Source organism: Alosa pseudoharengus, unplaced genomic scaffold (genome assembly GCF_046254945.1).
Source record: "Alosa pseudoharengus isolate Yale_2024_CS ecotype anadromous, Long Island Sound unplaced genomic scaffold, YU_APseudo_1.1 YU_APseudo_1.1_scf_24, whole genome shotgun sequence".
NCBI classification, from domain to species: domain Eukaryota; kingdom Metazoa; phylum Chordata; class Actinopteri; order Clupeiformes; family Clupeidae; genus Alosa; species Alosa pseudoharengus.
Genome location: NW_027468689.1, coordinates 12207471 through 12233781, shown reverse-complemented (window position 1 = coordinate 12233781; position 26311 = coordinate 12207471). Strand labels below are relative to the sequence as shown.

At 43.7% G+C, this 26311-nt stretch overlaps 1 protein-coding gene across 1 annotated transcript; it reads left to right on the top strand.

Annotated features, from left to right (window-relative positions):
- The first annotated feature begins 7479 nt into the window (after positions 1-7479).
- pdxkb (pyridoxal (pyridoxine, vitamin B6) kinase b) lies at positions 7480-26037 on the top strand. Its single transcript, XM_076303177.1, has 11 exons — positions 7480-7762; positions 10443-10497; positions 14536-14640; positions 15097-15180; positions 15808-15842; positions 16760-16845; positions 17583-17628; positions 18063-18174; positions 19178-19314; positions 19400-19466; positions 21112-26037. Exons 1-11 carry the CDS (start codon positions 7673-7675, stop codon positions 21222-21224), a joined length of 930 nt encoding a protein of 309 aa, XP_076159292.1. The 5' UTR covers positions 7480-7672; the 3' UTR covers positions 21225-26037.
- Positions 26038-26311: the final 274 nt, after the last annotated feature.

The window sequence follows — 26311 nt, the reverse complement described above, 5'->3', positions numbered from 1 at the left end:
CATTTATGTTACTATACACCAACTGGCCTGTAGGTGGCCGGAGACAGTTTTCTGTGAAAATCTCGAGAACCGTAGGGCCTAGGAGGTCCACCTTTTTTTTGTATGTTGGTCTTAAGGGGGCATGTCAACCTATCCCATTACCACTTATTTCATGTATAGTGCCACCTAGTTAAAAATTAAAAAGCAAAACATTAGGTGTTTTCATCACAATATCTCTGGCTGACATGGTCAAAACTGCACGAAATTAAAAGTGTAGGATCATTATGACACCCTCCGAATGCATGCCAAGTTTCGTGGACTTTCGTTCATGGGGGGCCTTACAATAAAATAATTTATGTGTACATTTAGTGACCGTACACCAAAAAGGAATACCGGGACACTGAAAGACCGGGGTACACGAAACTTGGTGGGCATGTAACCCCACATGGATAGCATGGAACCATCGCTTTACGTTTTGATCTGTAGCCCCCCCGCTGGACTGGACCCCCCGAAAGGAGGGTAGGGCAGACACAGTTTTCTGTGAATATCTTGAGAACCGTAGGGCCTAGGATGACCAATTTTTTGCGTATGTTTGCCTCCGGGGGTCATGTAAACCCACTCCATATGCACACATGTGCATAAACAGATACACACGCACACACAAACATTCACAGTAATCCTACATATGACACATACTCACACAGTAGACATATATACGCATACATGCACATGCACACACACAGGCACATAAACAGGCAAACACACAAGCACATGCACATGCACGCACACACACCCACCCACACACCAACACACACATAAACATAAACATGTACATGCACACAATTCAAGAATTTCTCAGAATTCTGAACAGGCAAGATGGGGGTGGGGTTGTATAAAATGTATATTACATGTGAAATCTATGAACTAATCATGTTTTGTACTTGTTGTCTAGCAGATACCAGTGAGAATTGAGTGTGCATAATGCAATTCAGTGAGACAGTTAGAATCATATATGCCTTTCAGCGTGACTTATTTTTGTGGAAAACATGTGCTGGACTGGGCGGCGGTCATATTTTGTACCGCTCTGCGGTACATCTAGTTAATACATATATAGTTTACACAGACACACACACACAGACATATAGACAGATTTGATGATGGAGGTGATGAGCTGATAAAATTATTGTATAATAGAGCATAACATATGTTTGGTTGGCAGAGTAAATTAGGTGCTGTTTTGATAGGGCTAGTGAGGTGATTGGTTGGATGATACGAGTAGATGAGGTGATTGGTTGGATGATATGAGATGAGGTGATTGGTTGGATGATCTGGCTGGTGAGGTGATTGGTTGGATGATATGAGGAGATGATGTGATTGGTTGGATGACATGAGTAGATGAGGTGATTGGTTGGATATGAGGTGATTGGTTGGATGATATGAGGAGATGATGTGATTGGTTGGATGATAGGGCTGGTGAGATGATTGGAGGAATAGTTGGTTAGTTAATCATGTTGACATACTGTGTTATTATTGGTGGGTTAAAAGTGTGTTGTGGTGTTGAGTGTTGTACAGTGGTGTCATTGTGTGATGTTGTGCTGTGTTCTTTGGTGGTGTATTGTGTAATGTTGTATTGTCAGGTGTTTATTTTAATGTCTTGTGTGGTGTTGTCTGGTGTTTGTGTTGAATTGTATTGTGTTGTGTGCTGTCTGGTGTTTGTGTTGAGTTGTTTTGTGTTGTGTATAGTGTTATATTCTGTTGTCTGGTGTTATATTGTGTGGTGTGGTGTTGAACCAGTCACTCAGGTCCTCGCTTTAATGTGTGTGTGAGAAGTGTCTGTGTCCTGACAGTGAGATGGATGGATATGTGTCAGTGTGTGTATGTGTGTGTGTGTGTGTTTCATGACATTAGTGGTGACTGGTTATTGGAGACAGCGCTGTTGTGTGACTTCATCCTCATCATCTATTGTCCAAACCTGATCTCTCAGCCTCCCAGAAACACACACACACACACACACACACACACACACACACACACACACACACACACACACACACACACACACACACACACACACACACACACAGGTGACCCAGTGGAAATCCACACTATCTACTGTTACCCCTGAAGAGAGGAGTTAGAATTAGAGTTAAGGTTAGTGTCACCATGAGGGGGTAAGTTTGCATATGGACCACAGGGACATATCCATACCAATATTTTGGGATGACAAAAATGTCCCTACCAACATTTTAACAAACTCATTAACTCCTACTATTTTTGTTGTGAAGTCATTTTCATTCCGACATGTCCTCATAACATGTGTATGTCATTTATCATTTGATTGGCTGAAACCGAAGGGGATTTATCTGATGCTCACATGAAATTGTCAAAGCATAGGCTACTTGTCGCTTTGGTGGCAGACACAGAGGAGGCAAACAGGTGTTCCGACAACAGTAAGTTATCAGGGCTGTTGAGACGCTGAGACCAAACCATGCCCTTGGGAGACTCCATTACTATTTCCTGTGTCCGAGACAGACAGGCAGGTTAATGGTGAGCAACATAAGTTTCCATGCTGGCTGAGGCAAAGATTGTTAAGGCGGAGCAAGATACTTCATCGTAGTTCATGTCTGTGGGCGCGAAATGGGGATCGAATCCTGTCTGCATAAAGAGGCGTGTCGATGACGTATTGATGAGCGTACGTTGCAAACCGCCAACAGCAGCGGCATAAATAACCGGTGCACACCTGATATAAAGTCGATTTTCTCCAGACTGGAATGCTCAAAAATGCTAAAAATGTACCTGAAATGTTCACAAGGGTTTGAGGATCATGAAAACGTGCCCGAAATTCACATTCCTAACTCTACAGAACTAAGACCTTAGCATATGTGGTAGACTTCAATGGAGCAGTCGCTGCCTCTGCTCTGCATAAAGGGGGATTTTGACCCCCCCCTCGTGCGATCCGGGTTCCCGGAAGTGGCTCCTGATGAAGTATCTTGCTCCGCCTTAACAATCTTTGGCTGAGGTTTAACAGGTCAAACAGTCAGTCATAAATGGGAAATGGGAAATGGGAAAACTTCAGAAGAATTGTCAGCAGTCAGTGTGAATGAAACCCATATGACAGGAACAAGTTAGAGCTGCAGTGATTTAGTTTGTCCATTAGAGGTCAGTCAGATTCTCTGATCTGGTCGGTTAAGGTGAAGCGATCGAGTGGGACACACAGCAGACTCCACAGCAGATGTGTAGGAATGCTCTTAGACTTTCACATTAGCATACACACATATTCTTTCACTCACACAAACACACACACTCACACTCAACGAGCTCCAGATGATTCAGGCACAACATCATCATGATCCTCCTCTCCTCTCATCCTCCACACAAACATCATGATCCTCCTCTCATCCTCCACACAAACATTATGCAGAGAGGTTCTGACTCATGCTTTATTTATCCACGGACCTGGTTTTAGAGCAGATAGAGAGGGGAGATAGAGAGAAGGATGGAGTGAAATAAAGAAAGAGAGAGAGGGTGGATTAACGGATCATCAAATAATAACCCATACTGGCAAAGGCTTCATATGTTTAGTTTAATCAAGATTGAATGAATACCTTAATTTAAAGTCTCAGCAGATGCTTTCCTCTCTGCGCAATTTCCAGTGATTTTGATGTGGTTATGGCACTAATTGGTCACAATCCCTTTGTGAAATGCGAGAGACAGATAGCATGAGGGCAATGGACCACATTGGGGACAGATCTGGAGGTTCGCTGGTGTTTTACATCAGTCAACAGGCTGTCCACAGGCGAGTCTAACCCTTAAGTGCTTGAAAAACCTTCATGGTCAGAATGTAATTTAGGCCTGCGTGCTGTGTTGAATCTGTAGCCATCTGTGTTCACTGTTCAGGGACTATCTTCTTGCCCATCTTAGCAAAGGCTATTCTGCACATTTTACATGTACATGAACAAGTTAGGCTGCAACCTCCTTATCACCTGACTTTATTAGTGTGTTGCTGAAAGCAGCACACTATTGGTCTTATTAATAGTGATTTTTGCTGAAAGCAGCACACTATTGTTCTTCTGAAGTTTTCTTAATAATATTCCTGTCAGCCCATTTTTTTGGCCAGCTCCTGCTCCTAGACCTTTTGAGATATCGCCACCGGTCCAACTCCGGCACTATTATCACAGGAAGTAGTCTCATATCTCAGCAACAGTTTCACATATCGAAACCAAACTTGGTACATGGACTCAGCACCCCATCCTGAGGATGCACAGTCGCACATATATATAAACAAAATATTTCAGCAACACTGAAGGACGCACAATATATAAACAAAATATTTCAGCAACGTTTTCACTATAGAAACTGATTGACTTGGGACCCCATCCTGAGGGCACACAATACATTTGGTGACATTCGACCACTAGGGGGGCGCTAGAGTTACAGGAAGTTAACTCATATCTAAGTGGCACCAGAGAATGTCTAATAAGGGGAGAACTGCCACTCTCGGAAAACTTCCGGTTTCTGAACTGGTTGCAGTTCCTTCTGTGGTTCCACATGAGGGCGCTCGTCCACGAGTGCAGAATGCATGGTCTATGGAGCTGTACCCCTCAAAATCCACTTTTCTGGGCATATAATTTTTTTTCAAGTAATTTGAATATTGTATTCGAAAGGGGAGGCAAAGAAAATACACTTGGTGGAGTATTATATTTTTTAAAGTCACTTAATTGTTCTAGAAAGCCTTTCAAACGTGTCAATGACATCACTCATTAGCACAATGCTAGTGTGTTATGGGCAACAACGACCCAAACTGTAAGAAATCAAAAGGACATAAGTACTCGTTCATTCAACTTTTGACCTATAACCCATGTTGAAGTTATACAAACTACAATCAAATCTGAGATTTGTCAATGACAATCAGGTGAAAGAGACAAATTTAGCCGTCTAGCTCCATTGACTCCCATTCATTCTGCACTCATGGCGATCGCCCCCAGTGGAAATCTGAGGGAAACTGCAACCAAAATTCGGTACAATGGGACTTAATACGGAGTGGCCAGGCTCTCCGTAGACGGACTCTGGTGGCACTTTCATTTATCAAAACAAAACTTGGTACAGCGACTGGTGACTCCATTGTGAGGGCACACACACATATAATTTGCCCGTTGACCTAGGGCTTGCTGCAACTAGCAAAAATGTGTTTTGGCGTTTTGGATGTAACCTTTGACAGTGGCGTAACAAGTCAATGGTAGGCCCAGGTGCGAGAGCGCTACGCGGGCCCCATACCAATAATCTTTGACCCAGGATGAATTAACTCTGATACATGCAATACACATTAAGGGTGACTTCAATTGTTTATGCAAAGGGCCTGAGGCACCGAAGTAGTTTAGTAGTAGTAACACACGACTACATAGTAGTAACACACGACTACATAGGATCCATTACATGTGAAAACATTAAAAATTATTATATAAACGGCCTGCAGGCCAGGGTAATCTAATATTACTGCATTAACATCAACTCGCATGGAATTATGGGAACACTCAATGCGCTCAATGCGCCTATTCAATCCTCTGCTGAAACTGCAAGCTTAGGTTGCTTGCTTATAAACTCACACTGCGCAGAAACAAAACTTAATGTAGCCTAACTTATTTAACCGCGCAGAAACCAAATAAAATCATTCATATGCATACAATCCCCAATATGCGTGAACTAGGCCATTAGAAGAAGGCCATCTTACGAGCCTTTCGTTGTGCAAAATCGTTAACGATGTTCCCAATATTTAATGCTCTGGCTCTCGTATTTTCAATGGACAGGATAGCTAACCCACTGAGCCTATCCTGCCCCATGCTGCTCCTTAGGTAGGTCTTAATAAGTTTGAGTTTGGGAAAAGATCGCTCAGCTGTTGCCACAGTCACAGCCGATGTCAGAAACAACATGAGAGCAGTACACACTTCCCCGAATGTGGATGTTACACTGTCATAATCTACCACCAGCATTTTGGCAAGTGGAAAAATAGATGACTTCTGTGAAATCTCTGCTTTAAAGCAAGACCTGAATGAGAGGAGTTGTGTTGGGAATGTCGGTGCAATGTCCCTGCTATAATGGTCTGACAAACGTCTTGCCTTTTCAAGCAGTTCATCATCACCTGCGAGTTGAAGGGTCATAGGGCGTAAAGACTCAAACACATGACAAGTTTCCCGCATACTTGCAAATCTTTGGGAGAGCTGACTGATTATGATGTCCAGAGTTAAATATATACCTGCACTTTGAAGTATCTCTCTGCATCGGTTAAGTGCTCATCTTCCGATAGTTCGTCAAAGTGACGCTTCACTCTCCGTGCTCTAACATTTTCAAATGTACTCTGAACCCCCCATTTATTTGCGAGCGTCTGCGCTGTAGCCTTGGCCTGGTCAAAGGCACGCCGGTAGTCAGAAAGGACCTGTATAGAATTTTCCAGCAATTGCATTGCGGGGGTAGCGACGGGCCCCGGGAGGTCACTGGCCCTGGTGCGACTGCACTTGCTGCACCTACTATAGTTACGCCACTGACCTTTGACCTGTATCCCCGATTTTGAAAAATGATATACTGTTGGAATTCTTGGATCAAGTCTAGTTCAACGCACCATATTTCACTGTCTGCTCCCTTTGGTGAACCGCACCTGAGCAAGCACACTTTGCAGTTCCTCGAAAATGCATTATAGTTTTAACAACTGTGAGGTATTTTATATTTTACTTGTGCTTTACACTGCTCGGAACTTGGCCTCGGTGAAATGGGCTAATGGCACGGTCCAGGGCAGATATGTGATGGCCTAGAGGTGTCTGGCACTGGCATGACCATGTACTGTTGCCGAAGTAGCTCTATTTTTATACGAGAGAAACCAGGATCTCATGAGATAGCCTACTGTCATGACACTTATACCCCTAACAACTTAATTTAATTCAGATTGTTCGTTAGCTTGTATGAAAGTCTGCGTGTTAGCGTTTTGCGTAAATAATAATCCTATTATATTTTCATGTCCGAGCAGGTTGCGCTGTTTGAATGGACGGGGGCATTGCATTACGCGACACCGGGCGACAGCTTCCAAGAAGGACCCGACTTCCGGTTTTCGAATGGTGATGAATTTCTATCTTTTACCGACATTCTCTGCTTTTACTGTCTATGTGAATTTCAGCCTATTTCAGCCAGCCGAGTCATAACGTTTACATCCAAATAGTCTAATGTTATTTCTGAAACAAAGACAACACACCGTAGGCTACAGTAGATGTAGTAGATCTTTTTTAGGGCTTTTACTTTGATAAAATATTAGTAGTGTAAGGCAAATAAAGTCGGTTTTAGTAAACTGACAAAATACGTTTCCAATACGTTAACCATAAAAAACATGCCCTATTAAAAAATCAACAACCCACATGTAATTTAAAAGCCATGTCTGACCATAGGTGTCTGACTAATTATCCCACAACCCTCGTGATGTCAATGAGTGTAGCCTAGGTAGTCCTGGCAAGCGCCTGACGAAATTTTGTTTGGCTTGTCAATGAGTGTTTCTCTGTATTGCACGTCCTTCAGTCAAGTATCTGACTTATCATTTGAATATCGGTGATTTCATTTCAGTGTTTAAGTCACCATCTGCTGCTTCGCACGCAGCTTGTGACATCAAAGACCGTGAGGGATTCGGCTGGCTCGTGGAGGACATCTGGACAACTTTATGCACGAGATGGAATGCAGAGTGTTGTCGATCCAGAGTCATGTCGTGAGGGGGTATGTGGGGAACAAATCGGCATCATTTCCACTACAGGTAAAAAAAAACAAAAACAATAACGATGAATTGCCACGACAGTTGATAGCAGTAAATGCTTTATGGTCAGTCCTTGAGATTTAACAGGAGTATTCTCAGGAGACGTGAATGCATGCAGGTAGGGTAAGTAGCTAAAGGTCACATGGTAAAAATATCCCTGGTAGCTGTGTCTGCGGAGTGGACTCACGCTTCTGCTCACCACGAGTGTCATAGAGCGTTGAAGTCAAATAATGCAACTACCATCGAATTGAGAAACTGTGTTGTCTTCTCTAGTATTTTATGTCGTTTGCCCTATTTCGGGCCGTGGTATGGGACCTGTCATTTTATTTACCTACATTGGTAGCTTATCTCTCGGAGTAGGACTGATGCTGTTGCATTATCAGGGTAGATCCCATAACAAGAGATCTTTTGTCACCACTGTACCTAAGCGATCATCACCGCTGTCTATCATTATCTACATCATCATTAACATCACCACCATCGAAACTAACGCTAAACCAATTCATCCAGTGGTATGTGGCGTCATGGAGAGAAACCGGCGGCCAGTTGTTCATTTCACAGTAGTTACAAATGCCAGGTCGTGTTGAAAGAAATAGTCTAAAGTGAAGTCATACGTGCAGCGGGAATCTTAGTTTGTAGTCGAGATGTTTCCCTCAGCTGTCTCAGCAGCGTAGTGGACTCGTTTTTAGCCGAGCGCGAGTGCTGCTGCATCTCTCTGACGAATCTGAGCGCCTGTCAGTTTCCCACTGACGTCACATCTGGAGGGTGCGATTCTGGCTGCATCGTGACATATTCTACCTCAGTGGGGCCAGCATCTCTCGCTAGGATGTGTGTTCTGGTATTGCCGTCGTCATTTCCCAGATGTTTGTTTTGCGACCTGGTGTTTGTAACTCGCTGTTCTGGCAAGGCAGGCTAGACAGAGGAAAGGCACCGGTATGAACATCATGCTTCAATGTATGACTACAGATCCCCCCCCCCCCCCGTCGGATTTCACAAAGCAGACCCACATTAAAGGCATAGGACGGTATACCGCCCCCTCGCCCTCATCACGTCTTACCAGTCAGATATCCCTAGACACAGTACTTGTAAATGAACAAGATGCTTTCCATCTTTACAACTTTTTAATCTGATAGAAATCCATGTAGCCTAACTGTTACAATTCTAGATTACTGGTAGCCTACAACAAGATTAAACAGATTGCTCTTTTTTTGGCGTGTGTTTGGTAGACCCTCCCTATGTGTCTTCTATCCTTAAATGAGGGAATATAGTGGGTTTGAATCAGGGGGAAGAGTGATGTTTAGTCGTCGTGTGTGTGTGTGTGTGTCTGTGGGACCGAGGAGACCACCCCACGTTTAGGGAGGTGCGCCACTGGATTAGGTGGTGTTGAGGGAAGGCAGGAGACAGCAGTTCCATACAAAAATATAATTTATTTAGTCCATAGACAAGCAGGCAGATCCAGGAAGCACAATTTAGAGTCCAAACATGAAATCCGGGGATCTTCAGTAGACAAACAAGCATGTACCGTCCCATTAAACTAGGCACCAGGAACCTAACCTTTCTAGGCTTCCTGTCTAAGCAAGGCGACCTTGCAACTTTGGACCTACTTTCCTCTTGCCTCACAACAAGCAAGGGTTAACTTTACATGAAAACAAACAAACATTTAACTTCCCTGGCCCTGGATCTCTGGCACTCCCATGTGTTCTCCTGCGTCTCCAGTCTATTGTGTCTCTCTCCCGTGTGAAATAAGCCTGCCATTAAATAGGCTAGGCAATTACCCAATTAGGTCTGGGCTAAACCATTATAGGGAATGTGGGGGTGGTGGTGGTCTGTACCATTAACCCAATCACAGTTAAAATCAACACCTTAATACAGACACATACATACGACATAAACCCATACACAGCCATAAACCTGGACTAGAGTGCAGATGAGTGTTTGACTGCAGTCCATGCAAGTGTGTCACAACAGGCAGTTTTACAAAAGTTTATCGTGGGGGAAAAAGAGGACTCCTTTTTCACACTTCCTTCCCCTTCTGCAGTTTCACCAACCAGGTGGTGAGGCAAGAAGTTGGCCTCATAGTTCTCCGCTCCAACCTGGGAAATAGTTCCAGGCCAGGCAATTGGCACTGCTGCAGTACTGGTTTGAGGTTGTCTTTGCTGTGGTGTAGGTTGACATTCCTGGACGGCTCTCTCCGGTCTCTGCCTAGTCACAGTCTACCTCTCCCACCTTGCAGCATGTCCTCCTCCAGCGCTGCTGTTCTCTTGGCCCCGTAATCTCCACCAGGGCCACTTTGGCCAATGCACTGATCATCTCTTGCAGAGTTACTTTGCTCCTTTCTCCCCTCCTCCAGTATCCACGATGGCGTACCATCCCACCGCTGCCACCAAATGTGAGGCACCGAGGCGACCACCCCACGTTTAGGGAGGTGCGCCACTGGATTAGGTGGTGTTGAGGGAAGGCAGGAGACCGCAGTTCCATACAAAAATATAATTTATTTAGTCCATAGACAAGCAGGCAGATCCAGGAAGCACAATTTAGAGTCCAAACATGAAATCCGGGGATCTTCAGTAGACAAACAAACATGTACCGTCCCATTAAACTAGGCACCAGGAACCTAGACTCCTTTTTCACAGTGTGTGTGTGTGTGTATTCATCATATGCCCCCTTTTCTGTTTGACAGGTCCTGGGCTTTGAGGTGGACTCCATAAACTCAGTGCAGTTTTCCAATCACACAGGTAAGGAGTGTTAACTTCTCTCTCCTGAACAGTGACCTCTCTCCCCTCTGGTACTTTGAACATTAACCTCTCTCTTCTGAACAGTGACCTCTCCCCCCTCTGGTACTTTGAACATTAACCTCTCTCTTCTGAACAGTGACCTCTCTCCCCTCTGGTACTTTGAACATTAACCTCTCTCTTCTGAACAGTGACCTCTCTCCCCTCTGGTACTTTGAACATTAACCTCTCTCTTCTGAACAGTGACCTCTCTCCCCTCTGGTACTTTGAACATTGAGGGCTACCTGAGTGAACCATTAAATCAGAACCACTAGAGTTAGATACTCTATTCAGACAGACTTTGAAACTGATTTTTTTTTTAGCATTAGGTGTCCTGTTGAAATGCTACCCATATGTTAACATTGGAACAGTGATGGGTTCTCTTGATTCGCAGATGAGCAATGAGCTCTCTGTGTGAATAACAATTGTTTGGTTAATGTGTTTGAGAAGGGCATGGTTGGTGGAGGGGTGATTTCTCCCCCTTCAATTACTACTTGCCCCATAATTTCTCTCAGGATTGTATAATGTCTGTGTGAAGCCAGGTTACTGGCTTATCCAGGTAATTTCAGGAGTAAACACTGATTGGATTTCAGAAGAACATGTCACCTATGAATCAGTAGGTACTAGGTGCAGTGTTCCACTACAAGTTGATGCATCAGGTTAATAATGTATTTGGAGAACTGATTTGTATTGCTTTGTACAATGTCAACAACAACAAAACTGTAGGATAATAGGCTAATGAGCTCAGTTTGGCAATGTTGTCAAACAGCTAACAATGTTGTACTAATACAGTGGTTCTCAAAAGTGTGGGGTGGACCCCACTAGTGGGGAATAGGGGCATGACAGGTGAGGCATGACAAAAAGGTTGGGTCTAGAGTGAGGCTGGTATTGAGTGTTAAAGGGACACCAGGCAAGCCTGATGCTTTTTCTCTATGAAACTCCCCCTCGCTCGGTCTGAAGCTCTTTTCCTTTTCTTTGCATCTTCCGTCAAGGGTTTTCGCTGCTTCTTCGCCGGCTCTGCCATTATACACACGTTTGCAACAATTGCTAGTGTTTCGTTAGCCTGCCTCTGTGCTGTGGATGCAGGATGTAAACTGATCCTGCTTCGGCCGGCGGGTACGATACACTGAACTTGCAAGCGGGATATTCTTCCTACAGGCAGTAGGGGCGGGCGAGAGAGTCTTCATTCGCCCTGTAATGAGTAATTTAACCATATACCGACTTACGAAGATGAGTAATTAACACGAAAACGTTGCCTGGTGTCCCTTTGTGTTGAGGCTGGTGTTGTGTTGAGAGTTAGGGCTGGTGTTGAGTGTTGAGTGAAGGCTTGTGTTGAGGGGAGGCTGGAATTGAGTCTTAAGAGTGACTGGATAGGAAGGACTGAATGGTTCACTAGGCCAGAGACTGGAAGAAGATGATTGTATTGCACTGGCTCCAGTACTACAAAAAAGTAAATTCAGTAAGGTTTCTTCACACTTATAGAGGTAAACAGACATCGATGTATCAGTGGAGGGAGCTTATACACCATACGTGTAGGCAGACACTGTTTACAACACTTAATGACTAGTCTGAAGTGAAACCAGCCAGGTTACTTGTCCTGTATGTATGTCATGCTGTGAACTTACATTTTCATGGGGTGTGTGACCTTGTGGACCTCATAACTATACCGGGAACAAAAGGTGTGAATCTGTACCTCGCATGGCCATTTACCATTAACAGGAAACGTGTAAATATTTATCTAGCAGTGTTACTTTAAAGTCCCTGTCAAACCACAGTGCATACAGTGGCCTGCCTGCGTGCGTGCGTGCGTGTAAACTGCACTATTGAAGTATATTGTTAGGTAGATTTTCTGTATGTCTAGTATTCTGGAATATTAACAGGGATTTTCTTTGACAGTTCGATCAGGAAATGGCTAGCATAACCTCTGGTGTGTGTGTGTGTGTTTGTGTTTGTGTGTGTATGTGTTTGTGTGTGTGTGTGTGTGCGCGCGCACGCGCATTTCCCTACTCTCCACATTCATTCACTCCATACTCCTTGCCTCAGGTCGTCACGCCGTCTCACAATCACGCTGCTGAATATCGGTAGCACCAACTATGCTAAAAATAACCTTCAGTCCAAGCACACACACTCCTCTCTCTTTCTCTCTGTCACACACACATACACACATGCTTGTGAAACATAAAGACTAAGCATAAGGTTCATACATATACACGTGCATAGAATAGATAGATAGATAGATAGATAGATAGATTACTTGAAATGATGGTGTTACAGCAGCAATTAATGGCCTAATATTAACATATATCACACGTACAGATAAATGTGAATGCACAAAGAGACTTGCATAGGCCGCAGTAAGTAAAGTATAAGAGATGATGCCGGCGCTCACTCTCTACCACTCTCTGTCTTTCTCACTCTCTCTCTCTTAGTCTCTCACTCTCTCACACTCTTGTTCTTCTCTCTCTCTCTCTCTCTCTTGCTCGTCTCCCTCTCTCCGTCTCTCTGCCTCTCTTGCTCTTCTCTCTCTCTCTCAATCTCTTTCTCTCTCTCTGCCTCTCTTGCTCTTCTCTCTCTCTCAATATCTTTCTCTCTCTCTTTCTCTCTCTCTGCCTCTCTTGCTCTTCTCTCTCTCTCAATATCTTTCTCTCTCTCTCTCTCTCTCTGCCACTCTTGCTCTTCTCCCTCTATATCTCTCTTACTCCATCTCTCTCTTTTGCTTTCTGTCTCTCTGTCTCTCTGCCACTCTCGCTCTCTCACGCTCTGTTTAACTCTCTATTTCTCCCCCTCCCCATTCTCTACTTGCGCTCTGTTCCATCTCTCTGTGTACACTCTCATACACATGAACATGCACACACACACGCACACACGCACGCACGCACACACACACACACACACACAGGCAAGGACTCTGAACAGCTCCTGGACCTCAGGCTTTATTCTGTCCTGTTGCTTAGCAACAAGGCCCACACCACGTGAACAGGCTGATGACTCACCTGAGGTGTGATGTCACGCATCCTGCAGCAATGACCCAAGCTGCTGACGAAACAGCCTCTGTGTTGATGCCTGTGTGTAGGTGTTTCTGTCTCTGTGTGTCTGTGTGAGGGAGGGAGAGAGAGAGAGAATGCTTTTATTCGGCAAGAGTGAGTGTGTGTGTCTGTGGGTGTCTGCCTGTATATAAGTATATGAATGAGTGTGTGTGTCTGTCTGTTGGTGTCTGCCTGTATATAAGTGTGTGTGTGTGTGTGTGTGTGTGTGGGGAGGGAGGGGGGGTTTATGCCTGTATATAAGTATATGAATGTGTGTGAGTGTGCTACAGAAAACATGAAACTTTCTAGGTCCAAGGCTTCTGCTGACTTGTGCATGTTCTTATGCTTGTATACTAAACTCAAAGATACGTATATTATTTTCACTAATAACTCTATGGATATATATTTTCATATATATATGTAAATAATTATTTGTATAGCACATTTTGCCCTTCTCAAACACATTAACCAAATAGCATACCAGGCGGAGCGGCGACAGACGCCAGATTACCAGTTACTAGGCAATCGTGTTTTACAAATGTTATTGTATAGTAAATATTGACATTGATAGAAGTCCCTTGCATCTAAATATTTTTCCATGATTGCACTTTGTCATTTTTACTCACATATGCAAGTGAATAGGGTGCACTGACTGTAGCCGGACCACCAAGTTGTAAGAGACTTGAGACTTACACTGCTCGTCTTACTGCCTTCTGTTTCCTTTGGTTACTTCCATTGGAAGGGGCAGGTTACTGTAGTAACCTTGAGGCTTTGCCTTCTGTTTCTAAGGTTACTTTCATTGGAAGGGGCAGGTTACTGTAGTAACCTTGAGGCTTTGCCTTCTGTTTCTAAGGTTACTTTCATTGGAAGGGGCAGGTTACTGTAGTAACCCTGAGGATTTGCCTTCTATTTCTAAGGTTACTTTCATTGGAAGGGGCAGGTTTGTAACCCTGAGGCTTGGCCTTCTGTTTCTTAGGCTACTCCCATTGGAAGGGGCAGGTCCTGACAGCTGATGAACTGCACGTCCTCTACGAAGGCATCAAACTCAACAACGTCAATCACTATGACTACGTCCTCACAGGTGAGAGTACAGGCACACAAAAGGGGTATAGCTGCACACTCGAAAACGCCAGTTTTAATACTGACGACTTGCCTACTGCCGTCTTCAGGGCACAACCACCTGTTTTCATCAGTGTAGGTGTGGTACAGGTTGTAATCGATCACATGATTCACTAGTACACAATCCTGAAAACCCTCACCTGTGACCACACACTTAGTCACTCTTTTAATCACTTTTGTTAGTCAAAATAAACAATGTTTAGTGAACTACATCATGCTATGCCAATTAACAGGCTGTCAGTTACTATGGTTACACTATGATGACAGGTTAGTTAATCAATCACAGATGACTTACTGTGGTCATCATGACTGACACTATCACAGATGTGATGGTTTGAGTAACAGTGCTGTCAGTCACTAGGACTAAATCCTCTGCTCAGTCATCTTTAGAAGCGATAATTTTCTCTCCCTCTTTCAGGCTACACTAGAGACACATCTTTCCTGGAGATGGTGGTCGATATTGTACAGGAGCTGAAGAGGGCCAATCCTAATCTTGTGTATGGTGTGTGTGTGTTCTGCTTTATCCCTCTCATACATGTGTGTTCGAGTGCCTGTCTGTAATCATCTGTGTGACATCATTAGTGGCATATGAAAACTGTTGTCCAAAAATCTTGCTAAATCATTTTATTTGTTCTAGTAGCCCCTTATCTGTTTTATTGTGGTTTGGCATGTATTCTCATCCAAACTGTGAAGCTGTTGACTGAGGACATTAGCTGATCAGTTGATCAAATACAATCACTATATAGACGAGCAATCATCCAGGAAGCCATCATAATGTAGTTTCCGCTCCTTTTGGGGGTAATACAAAGTAGCAGCATGGCATTGAATTTCATGTAAATGGCAGGTAGCAGTTTTACACTTTACACTTAGTTTTCAGTTCACAGGGAAGTAAAACTACCGGTAATCATTTTTTTAAAATAATTGTTAGTGATTACTTTTTTTATATGAATTTCTCAAACTCGATTTGCCTGCAATATTGTAGCTAACATTTAGTGTTAAGTCACTGTAAGACCGTTACTTGCTAGCAAACTACACTCTTTTGTCAATGTTGATATTTGGGTAATGGGTGTAAGATATTTGGAGATCTGGTTGAGTGTGTGTGGGCTGACTGCTGTTGTTTGTTTTGCAGTGTGTGATCCAGTTCTGGGGGATCATGGTTCCATGGTGAGTTTGGAGTTTATGCTGCCCCTTCACATGCATCTTGTTCCCAGTGGGATACTGTGTGTGTGTGTGTGTGTGTGTGTGTGTGTGTGTGTGTGTGTGTGTGTGTGTGTGTCTGTGTGTCTGTGTGTGTGTCTGTGTCTGTGTGTCTGTGTCTGAAGTTGAGGGAAATGCAACAATATAACAACAAAAAACTTTCACAGTGTTAAAACACGGTACTACCTAGCTGTGTTTACTGCCGGTGACAGTTTTCAGTCGGACTCCTCTTATAAAGGCAGCAGTCTGGTGTTTGCTCCCAGACCACTTGCTTGCTCCCCAACGCGCCAGAGCAAAGGCACAGTCAAGCTGCTCCGCCTCCTGCAGAAATTATAAATAAATATGCTCACAGACTGTAACAGCTGGCCAGCATATAGATGATGGTCAGCACAAGTGAAGTGTTGCATTGGGGGGGGGGGATTTACATATATCTAGGTCAAATGTAGAAGGCTATTCAAGTAAAACAGTTAAGATGGTCTGAATGAATGAATACATGAAAAAATAATCATAATAAAAAAAAAGGTTAACAATTCCTGGATTGCACCCCTTTCCCCTGTGTACATGGAATCTTACACTTATCATCCAGGTCCTACACAGTAACTCGACACACACACCGTGTTTCATTATAACTTTCTAAGCTCAGTAATTTCTCAAAAGTTTCTCGCCATGATTTCTTATTGAAATCCAATAGACATACAGTAATCTTATTATTCTCATGTGGCCGATTCTTATCATCTATATAATTCAGAATGCATAACTTAGGATCTAGAGGGATTTTCTTTCTTTAATAATTTCTTCTTAAATGTAAGTAAATTGGGGCATTTCCATATCATTCAAAAGAGTCTATGATCTTTATTATCATTGTGTGTGTGTGTGTGATTTAGTATGTTCCGCAGATCTTGCACCCTGTCTACAAGAACAAGGTGGTTCCTGTCGCTGACATTATCACCCCCAACCAGTTTGAGGCTGAGTGAGTATAAGCACGCCTGTCAATCATCCATCAGTCACCTTAGTCCTCCTAGAGTCAAATTCTCACCAAAGATTCACAACAAAACGAAACTCTCAGAAACAAGTTGCAGTGGTGTGAATTAATTGTTGTCATATTGAAGTTGCAACACAAATGTGTATGTGTTATGTATGCAAAGTAATGTGTTTCGATATGATAGTCAGTCAAGACAGCGTATCATGGCAGAGTTTTTAATCAGAGATGGCGGACAACTTATTCATTTGGTTTGAAGATTTCCAGTGTCTGTACAACAGCCGTCAGTTCTGTATAGGCTAATAAATAAACCAACAAAAGCGTAATTGCAGCTAATAAATTTACTAGGACATGGAGAAGTGGTATAATGGTCACTCAATGGTCATTTTTAGAACTGAACTTAAACTGGAGCAACTGTAATGAAATCTAGCCCCAACAAGCACAGGTTTACAAAGTCAGCCTGAGTCATCTCTGTGGCAGAGCTCCCTCTGGTGGCTGTACGGAAATATACAGATCTGATTGCCGTATGCGTTTGCAGAAGGGTTACACATACATTGTTGGAGTGTATAGCTGCAATTTGCAAAGATGTGTGGATGCCATGTCCTGGATGCCATGTCCGAGCACCTGCCCTTTGCGTGTGTGGTATCAGAGAGAGAGAGAGAGAGAGAGAGAGAGAGAGAGAGAGAGAGAGAGAGAAAATGAGAGAATGACTTCTCTATGTGTTTCAGGTTGCTGACGGGGAAGAACATCAGCACAGAGAAGGATGCAGTGGAGGTACAAAGACACACACACACTTGCATACTCACATACATGTGTTTTCTTCATGCTTGGATCTGCAAAGGTAATCTGCTGGTTGTTGTGACTACAGGTGATGGATGTACTGTGTGTGTGTAGCTAACCTGCTGTGTGCGGTGACTACAGGTGTGTGTGTGTAGCTAACCTGCTGTGTGCGGTGACTACAGGTGTGTGTGTGTAGCTAACCTGCTGTGTGCAGTGACTACAGGTGTGTGTGTGTAGCTAACCTGCTGTGTGCGGTGACTGCAGCTGTGTGTGTGTAGCTTACCTGCTGTGTGCGGTGACTGCAGCTGTGTGTGTGTAGCTTACCTGCTGTGTGCGGTGACTGCAGCTGTGTGTGTGTAGCTAACCTGCTGTGTGCGGTGACTGCAGCTGTGTGTGTGTAGCTAACCTGCTGTGTGCTGTGACTACAGGTGATGGATCTGCTGCATCAGATGGGTCCAGATACAGTGGTGATCACCAGCTCAGACCTGCCATCGCGTCTAGGAGACCGCTTCCTTGTGTCACTGGGCAGTCAGAGAATCGGTGTGTGTGTGTTTGTGGCTGGCTGTGTGTGTATATGTCTGTGTTTGTATGTGTGTCTGTGTGGATATAGTTTGTATATGTGCATCAGTGATGCGCAGGCTGATCCGAATTGAGTCAGACAAAGATATTTTAATGATATTTGAGTCATTTGCAGGCGGTTCAGTTAAAATGAATTAAATAGATATAAAAACAATATATAACGCATCATGAGAAAGCTAATATCAATATTTAATTCATAATAATTTTTTCAAAGACATCATTGGCTAAATAACTTTGTGCGCTAAGATGCAGCAAGAGATTGCCACATACCTGAGTGACTGGAGAATTGAGAATAGAGAAGCTGAAGACGGGAGAATTTAAAATAAAAAAGACCAAATTAACCAAAAGCGAACCTTTTGGAAATAAGTGGGTCGGGTATAATTTTGTCTTAATATTCGCGGTTCGAGTTGCGGTTGGATTGAGTTTAAACGTCGGGCGAGTGTGGGCCGCTTGTGAATGTACCCTCGCACTGCTGTTGTGCATGTTTATACTTGTGTATATATATGCACCAACCACATTTCTACATAATTTAAATGGCACACACCGTCTAATTAACTTTGTGTCATATAATGCACAAAATACATATTTGGGCTGATTTAGTGGAAACACCAATATTTGTTTTGGTATAATGAAGAGCTGATACATTTACAATAAACTTGAAGATTTACCCAATTTGTGTAATTTGTACAATATATCATCTAAAAACATAATTTTAAAATGTGTTCTATTTTAGGAGTAATATGATTTTTTTCTAGAGTCCTGTCTATTTATCATGTGTGTGTTTACATGAGTATGTATGCGTGCTTTCACACATGTACATGTGTGTTTGCATGCACAAGTGTAGATGTGTGTTTACATAAAGGTGTGTGTGTGTGTGTGTGTGTGTGTGTGTGTGTGTGTGTGTGTGTGTGTGTGTGTGTGTGTGTGTGTGTGTGTGTGTGTGTGTGTGTGTGTGTGTTCCCAGTAATGCCTGATGGAACTCGGAAGACTCAGCGTATTCGCATGGAGGTGCCAAAGGTGGACGCAGTGTTTGTGGGCACAGGTGACCTGTTTGCAGCCATGCTGTTGGCCTGGACGCACCACTTCCCCACTGACCTCAAAGTGAGCATGTCTGACAGCAGGGGGCGCCACCAGTCGTTGAGTCTCGCCTCATGAACATCCCAGTAATGTTTTCTCTCTCTTCTAGACGGCCTGTGAAAAGACTTTCTCTGTCATGCACCATGTCATAAAGAGGACCATCTCCTATGCCCACAGTAAGACTCCACTCGGAAGTGTGCACTAAGCCTCTAACCCTAGGCTAACTGGTGTAACCCACTTCCAGTGAGTTATGCTAAGCTAGGCTAACAGTGTCAGACAGGGTTAGTATGTACTAATGGTATGCTAGAAGGGCAGAGACGTATTCAAGAGGTTAGATGCAAACATTTCACAGTCCGGAATTCCAAAGCTCCGCTGCCTCCCAATCCACAATCACACAATTAACTGGAACACGTTGTGGGGAGAGCTGTAAGAACTTGTAGTCGGGTCCTGCAGCCATTTAAGGTCTTGAACATTCTTGTAAGCTAGATCTGTTTCTGTCAGTCAGTTTGAGTAGTATGGGAGTAAAGGGTTGAATTCTCCAGTTCTGATTACCTGAATGAACTTACACCAATCATTGGGTACAACTAAATAGAGCAGTATTGTAAAAATGGTGTCTTAAAGTTGCAAAAAGATGGGGTTTTTTCTGATAATTGCAATTACACAGCTTTCCTGAGTTCATCAGAATTATTATAATTATTATCTCTTTTGGTGATAATTGGTGATTCAGTGTAATATGTGAATTCCTCTTTGGCATATGGGGGCCATATAGTGGGGGCATGAGTGCAAACACTCGAGAGACAGCAGAGATTCTCAGTAGCGCAGTGGTGTCAGCCAAGCTAGCTAGCTGTCTGACTTGTGCTTGTGATTGGGAAGGTAGTATAAAGTAACACAATAACTTTTGGGAAAATGAGCTTGTTTGCCCTCTACCCTCAGAGTTAGAGAAGAGGATTTATTTCCTGCTCCTCTCTGCGTGCAGTAACCCATTCTGACACCATTACCCTAGCTTAGCATAATTCACTGGAAGTGGGTTGCACCAGTTAGTCTATAGCTAATTGTAGTCTGTAGGCTAATTGGTGTAACACAGTGTTACCCACCCATTGTAACACGGTGTAACCCACCAATACTGTACAATCCTGAATTTCCCCTTGGGGATCAATAAAGCTATCTATCTATCTATCTAGTACAAACACATGAGCCTATTAGTGTTAGTTTAGTTGTTTTGCATCTTGACCAAAAGTTTTTCAGGTTTGAAGGCTGTTTGTATTGAATTAATTTCGCTCCAACAACCTTTTCTAGCAGTGTTACAACTAATGCTGCCCATACATCGGAAGACTTTGACAAGATTTTGGGAAAGATTCTTGATTGAAGATTGAAGTCTTTCAACTAATGCCCCCCATTCTAGCTTTACTCAAAAGACTATAATCTTTCAAGAATCTTTCCCAAACCTTGTCAAAGTCCTCTGGTGTAAGTACGGCTTAACCCGTCTATCAGGCAGGTTGTAATTCACCTAACGCCACATTCAGCAAAGTTGTACGTGAACGGTAGGTCCTAGGACCAAACTTCAAGTGTACATTTATAGCAGAGATGTGTATGCTGGTTGTATAAAAATGTGATTAGTCTAACTGACATAGATAGATAGATACTTTATTGATCCCCAAGGGGAAATTCAAGATAGAGTGCGTAGTAGGATTATTATTTATTTATTTAACTACAAAAAAATATTGAACCTAAACTAAAATACCTTAGGTTCTGCCCCGCTCTCCCCCTGCATTTGCTTTTCAACCATTTCTGTATTTCCTTCTCGCTCTCTCCCTCTCTCAGAGATGGCGGGCCCAGGCAGACGACCCACTCCGGCCCAGCTGGAGCTGCGCATGGTTCAGAGTAAAGCAGACATTGAGGACCCGGCCATAGTCATTGAGGCCACCTTGCTATAAGCACCCACACCCCAGCCCATCCCACAACCGCACAATGTATAGATGTTGTACATTCTGATGTGTATTGTGACATTTGCCTTAGGATCTAACAGAGCACAACGTTTCCATGGAGAAAAGAAGGCAGGGTACAGTCACATTGGGAGTAGAGAAGAGCCAAGGGAGGGGGAAAAAAGATGCTTCTTTCTCTCTCTCTTTGTCTTTCTCTCTCTCTCTCTCACTCCCTCCATGTCTGTATTTCTCCTCTTTTTCTATTTCTCCTGGCCCCCTACAGACCCCTCAGGCCCCTACACACAGGGACTCGACCGCCTGACCAGAGCCAAATAGTTCCCCTAACTCAGGCAGGCCCACACAAACCAGGCCTGCCCCGAGTCACCACACCAATGGGCCATTGGTCCAGTGGACCAGTGGCAAATACGTGCCAGTGGTCCAGTGGCTAATGTATGCTAATGGACTAATGGCTAATGCATGCCAGTGGGCTATTGGCCAATGTATGCTAGTGGACGACTGTGTGTCAGTGGTCCAGTGGCTAATGCATGCTAATGGCTAATGCATGCCAGTGGTCCAATGGCTAATGCATGCTAGTGGCTAATGCATGCCAGTGGTCCAGTGGCTAATGCATGCTAGTGGCTAACGCGTGTGCCAGTGGACTAGTGGTTAATACATGCCCCGGAGCTAATGCGTGCCAGTGGGCTAGTGACTCGTGTGGCTCCTCCTTAGGAATGTTGGGTCAGAGAGAGAGGCTCCAACTTTACACTCCTCAAAAAGATCCAGTACGAGCAGGCTGCTCTGTGATTGGTGGAAATCAGCATGTCTGAGAGCTCCCTCACCAATCAGATCACAGGCATCATGGGTGCATGATCCACCATAGGAGGGCTCTGGACCTTGTTGCCTAGCAAAGGAGACTTTAAATGTACATCTCTCACCTGTGAACTCTCGTGGCAATCATAACTGGCATTGCCATGGTAACATGATTGAACCATACTCATGTGTGTCCACAGGTGTCACTTAATCGCTTATGTCTTAATTCCGTTTTTATCTCCATGATTTTGCTCTGATTTCATTTTGTGATCGTGAATTTTTAATGAATCTGAATGATTCTTGAATATCTGGTACATTTCAGCGTCTGATCAATCTGTCTTTCATTTTCATGTTTTTTATGTTTTTTTTTATTCATTGTATTTGCAATGATAATCTATGACGTGTAAATAGTAAACATAAGTAATGCATTCTAATCATGAACAATTTTTTATTTTCATATCTCAGAGATTTAAAAGACTGAGGCTGAGGGGGTTTCTGGCCTTAGTGAGTTGTAATTGTGCTATAATGGTGCCAAAGCTGTAGAGGGCGCTCTCCAGCCTCACAGCAAGTCAGACATGAGGGCAGCAATTTACCAATCCCAACCCAATACTCAACCCTAACCCCAAACAGCACACTTACTCAAATACCGTGCAGTGTAGCAACATAATGTGTTTTCCCTTTGGAAAGTGCTTCGTATACATAAGTATATTAACTCCAATATCAGCCCCAACCCAACACAGTACACTAACTTCAGTAGTTGCAGTACAGTAACCTCATGCAGGATCCTTACCCCAGCTTAGTAAACTAACCCCGATATAACACAGTACACCAACATGTTTTAGTACATCAACACCAATATGCTGTATACTTCCCCTAGTGCACAGTTCACAAATACAACACATTTCATTAACCCCAACACGCCTCTCACTTGGGCTGTCAGAGCAAACCTCACTATTCAGATATATAAATATTTTTAAGAGATTAATATATTTTAAATATTTCCTTCTGTTGACCTTTCTTCAATATTTATTTAGTTAGAAGGTCGTGAACATGGAACAGTCCAGAAAGATGCCTTTCCTAAGAGGATCACATGCACACGCGCACGCACGCACGCACACACACACACACACACACACACACACACACACACACACACACACACACACACACACACACACACACACACACACACACACACACACACACACACACACACACACACACACACACACACACACACACACACACACACACTCACACTCACACTCACACAGCTTGCACATGAAATACCCCACTACTCTCCCACTGCCCAGACTGCACTGAGCGACTGTGTGTATGTATATGTGTGTGCGTACGTGTATGTGTGAGTGTGTGTGAGTGAGTGAGAGTGTGTGTGTGTGTGTGTCCTTTAGAAAGCACTGATAGCACGAGTATTTTCTGTTGGCTATCGCCTGTCCATGACCTGGTGAAATCTGCCAACTGCTGTGTTAGTAGGCAGAGTCAGTGGACAGAGTAGCATTCTAGAGTGAAACAAGTAGAATGGCTTGTTGATCGGATCCACTGCAAGGCAGGTTTTATATGCTATTTCCCAAATGTTGCGGTTTAGACTTTGTGAGAGGTAATATCTAAATATCTGTTGATCATTTTTACCATTTTTATTGCATTAACCATGTTGTTCTCTGGGTTGTGACATACATGCCATCCATCGCAGGGCAGGTGTTCCTGTAAGAACAGGAAGTGGGATGCTGTATCTGACTGCTCTTACACACACAGATAAGCATCTCTGCCCAGTCACAGTGCTGCCTGTGAAGAACAGACTCCAGTAATGGCCTCTCATTAGCTGAGTGACCATGGGTTACGCTAGTGAGGTGATACTGCTGCTCTAGATGTGTGCGTGTGTGTCCAGCAGGAGGAAGAAGTGATGGACTTTTTAAACGATAGAGCATGGATGAATGATGTGACATATAAGACAGCATGGATGAATGATGAGAAATGAAAGAGCACTGATGAATGGATTGAGGGGGACATACTTGAAGAGGGTGAAGCTCACAGCAGCTTTGTAGCGCAGGGAGGCCTACGCCCTGGCGGACTCTGGTCCAGAACCCTCAGACACAGCTGGCAACACACAGGCCCCAAGGAGCATCTCTGCCAATATTAGCACTGCCACCAGAGGAATGTGTGTGTGTGTGTGTGGAGCCGAAATGAATCTGTCAGGTGTATGTGCAGTTAGGGGCTGCAGTGGCTTTGTGTGAAAATTGTTTTGTCACATCTGTCTGTGCGCGATCTGGGTGGGATTAGTCAGGTCTGGCTGCGCAAACCCAGGCAGCAGTCAGAGGGTGAATCTTGATGTCCCCCCCTCACAGACTTTGATGTGCGTTCCTGCTAACCTCGTGAGGGCTTAGGGCTGTCCCATTGTAAAATTGTGAAGTGCGTAAGGGCTCGCTCGCACCCTCTCTGTGCCCTTTCCGTAAATCGGCATTTATGCAGACTTTACTCAAGAGAATTACCAACAATTAATAGGGTTGTGGCATGAAAGACAGGGTTACCTAAAGGGAAGCTGGAAGCTTGAGAAATTATATTGGTAAATAACTGCCGTAAATCGGAAACGGAAATGTGTTTGCAACATGTTTTTGCTGTTATTGCAATTTGCAATTTAACAATACGTTAACAGGTGCTGTCCCATTCCTGATATTAGCATTTTGAACCCTTACCGCCTCTCAAACTCAAACACTTCTCAACATATTTCAGTTAAGTCCTTGAGGGTTCAGGGCTAAAACCTTTGGGGAGACTTCAATATTCAGCCCAAGAGTTTCACTGATGGGAGGGACATGACCATGACATGGCTCAGGTGTGTGTGAGCGCCTGTGTTGCGCCAGGTCTGTGTGAGCTCAGTGTAGTCTTGTAGGAGTGCATTTACTGTATTTGTGCACTCTTGCTGTGATTTGTGTAAATGGATTTGATGGAGCCATTCTGACTTATCATGGCTATTATTTGCTTACTTACTGACCAAGGTAACATAGAGAGCGCCCCCTGGGGGGAGTAGAGGGCTTTTGCCCCACTACAGCATTTAGGTTAATCTGTCACTCTGTCTCACCCTTTCTGTTTAATGACTTTGCCATAGGTCCCTTTTGAGTGGTGGTGTGTGTTGGTCGCTGAGTGTGCTATGTGTGGTGTGTGTTGGTCATTGAGTGTGTTAAGTGTGGTGTGTTGGTTCAAGGAGTGTTTTAAGCAGCAGTGGGACCAAACTGTTGACGGGATGGCTCCCCCTGCAGGTGACCCTGAGAAATGATGCTGTATTTTCCCCCACAACCCTTTGTAAAATGCTCAGGCCCATGAGAAGGAGAGAAGATTGACTGGCGAAACAAATAATTATATTATAGATAAGAGTACTTACACAGTCGTTCAACTTGAAAATGTTAGGATGTAGATAGAGATTATTTTTTGTGTCTAATGGTCTTTCCAGTGATTGGTCTCTACTTCCTGTGTTCCTTGTGTACAGACCGCTGTGTTTAGCCTAGTGTTGACCTCTTCCCAGTGTTCCAACTCTCTTGGTGAAATCCCTGTGCTGTGTGTGTGCTTTACCGATGACAGACAAGTCCCGCCCACCCTCCCGCTAGTGAACTCCCAGATGATGTCAGCACAGAGGGCTGAGTCTCAGGTCCTGGCCTCCCCACTCACCATCACCTTTGACCTCTGACCCCCTGACCCCAACGCTCCTTACTCTGTATCTGTGTCTGTCTTTTAGCAGTTCAAACAGTGATCCATCTGCTTGGCTTTCTGTTATGTTATTCCTCAGTTCATTATCCGGAAGGTTGTTTTTTTGTTTCTTTCTTTCTTGAATGGGGAAAAAAAGCGATGATCCTAAGCGATGATCTTAAAAAAATCCTAACATGAAAACTGTTCTAACTGTTTGGTAAAGTTTTTAGTGCTTCGTTTTTATAACATGTTACAATGATGATTGTAGTGTACAAATCCACATTTATAATCTATGTTACAATGCAATAAAGGTAGAGTAATGACTAATGAGGAAGCCCCCTGTGTTTGTGTTTGTCTGAGCGTGTGCATGAAACACCAGTGGATTGCTCTTGTTAGATTTTAGTGGTTTCCTGTATGTCATTCTTTTGGTTCTTTGTTTAATACTGCAGAAACTGCGTGGACAGAATGTTTATTGTAAGCAGACAGAATGTTGTCACCTTACAATAGCGAATGGTGTACCTAACTAATTGTTCCCCCACAAGACGTCTTAATTGAATAAGGCTATATCACTGCCTGTTTCCCCCCCTCCAATT

Bases quoted from the DNA above. Each gene is read 5' to 3' on its own strand.
- pdxkb (XM_076303177.1), top strand. From the start codon at position 7,673: ATGCACGAGATGGAATGCAGAGTGTTGTCGATCCAGAGTCATGTCGTG. The intron at 15,843-16,759 runs GTGAGTTTGGAG...TGTGTGATTTAG, and splicing joins TGGGGGATCATGGTTCCATG to TATGTTCCGCAGATCTTGCA. The intron at 19,315-19,399 runs GTGAGCATGTCT...TCTCTCTTCTAG, and splicing joins ACTTCCCCACTGACCTCAAA to ACGGCCTGTGAAAAGACTTT.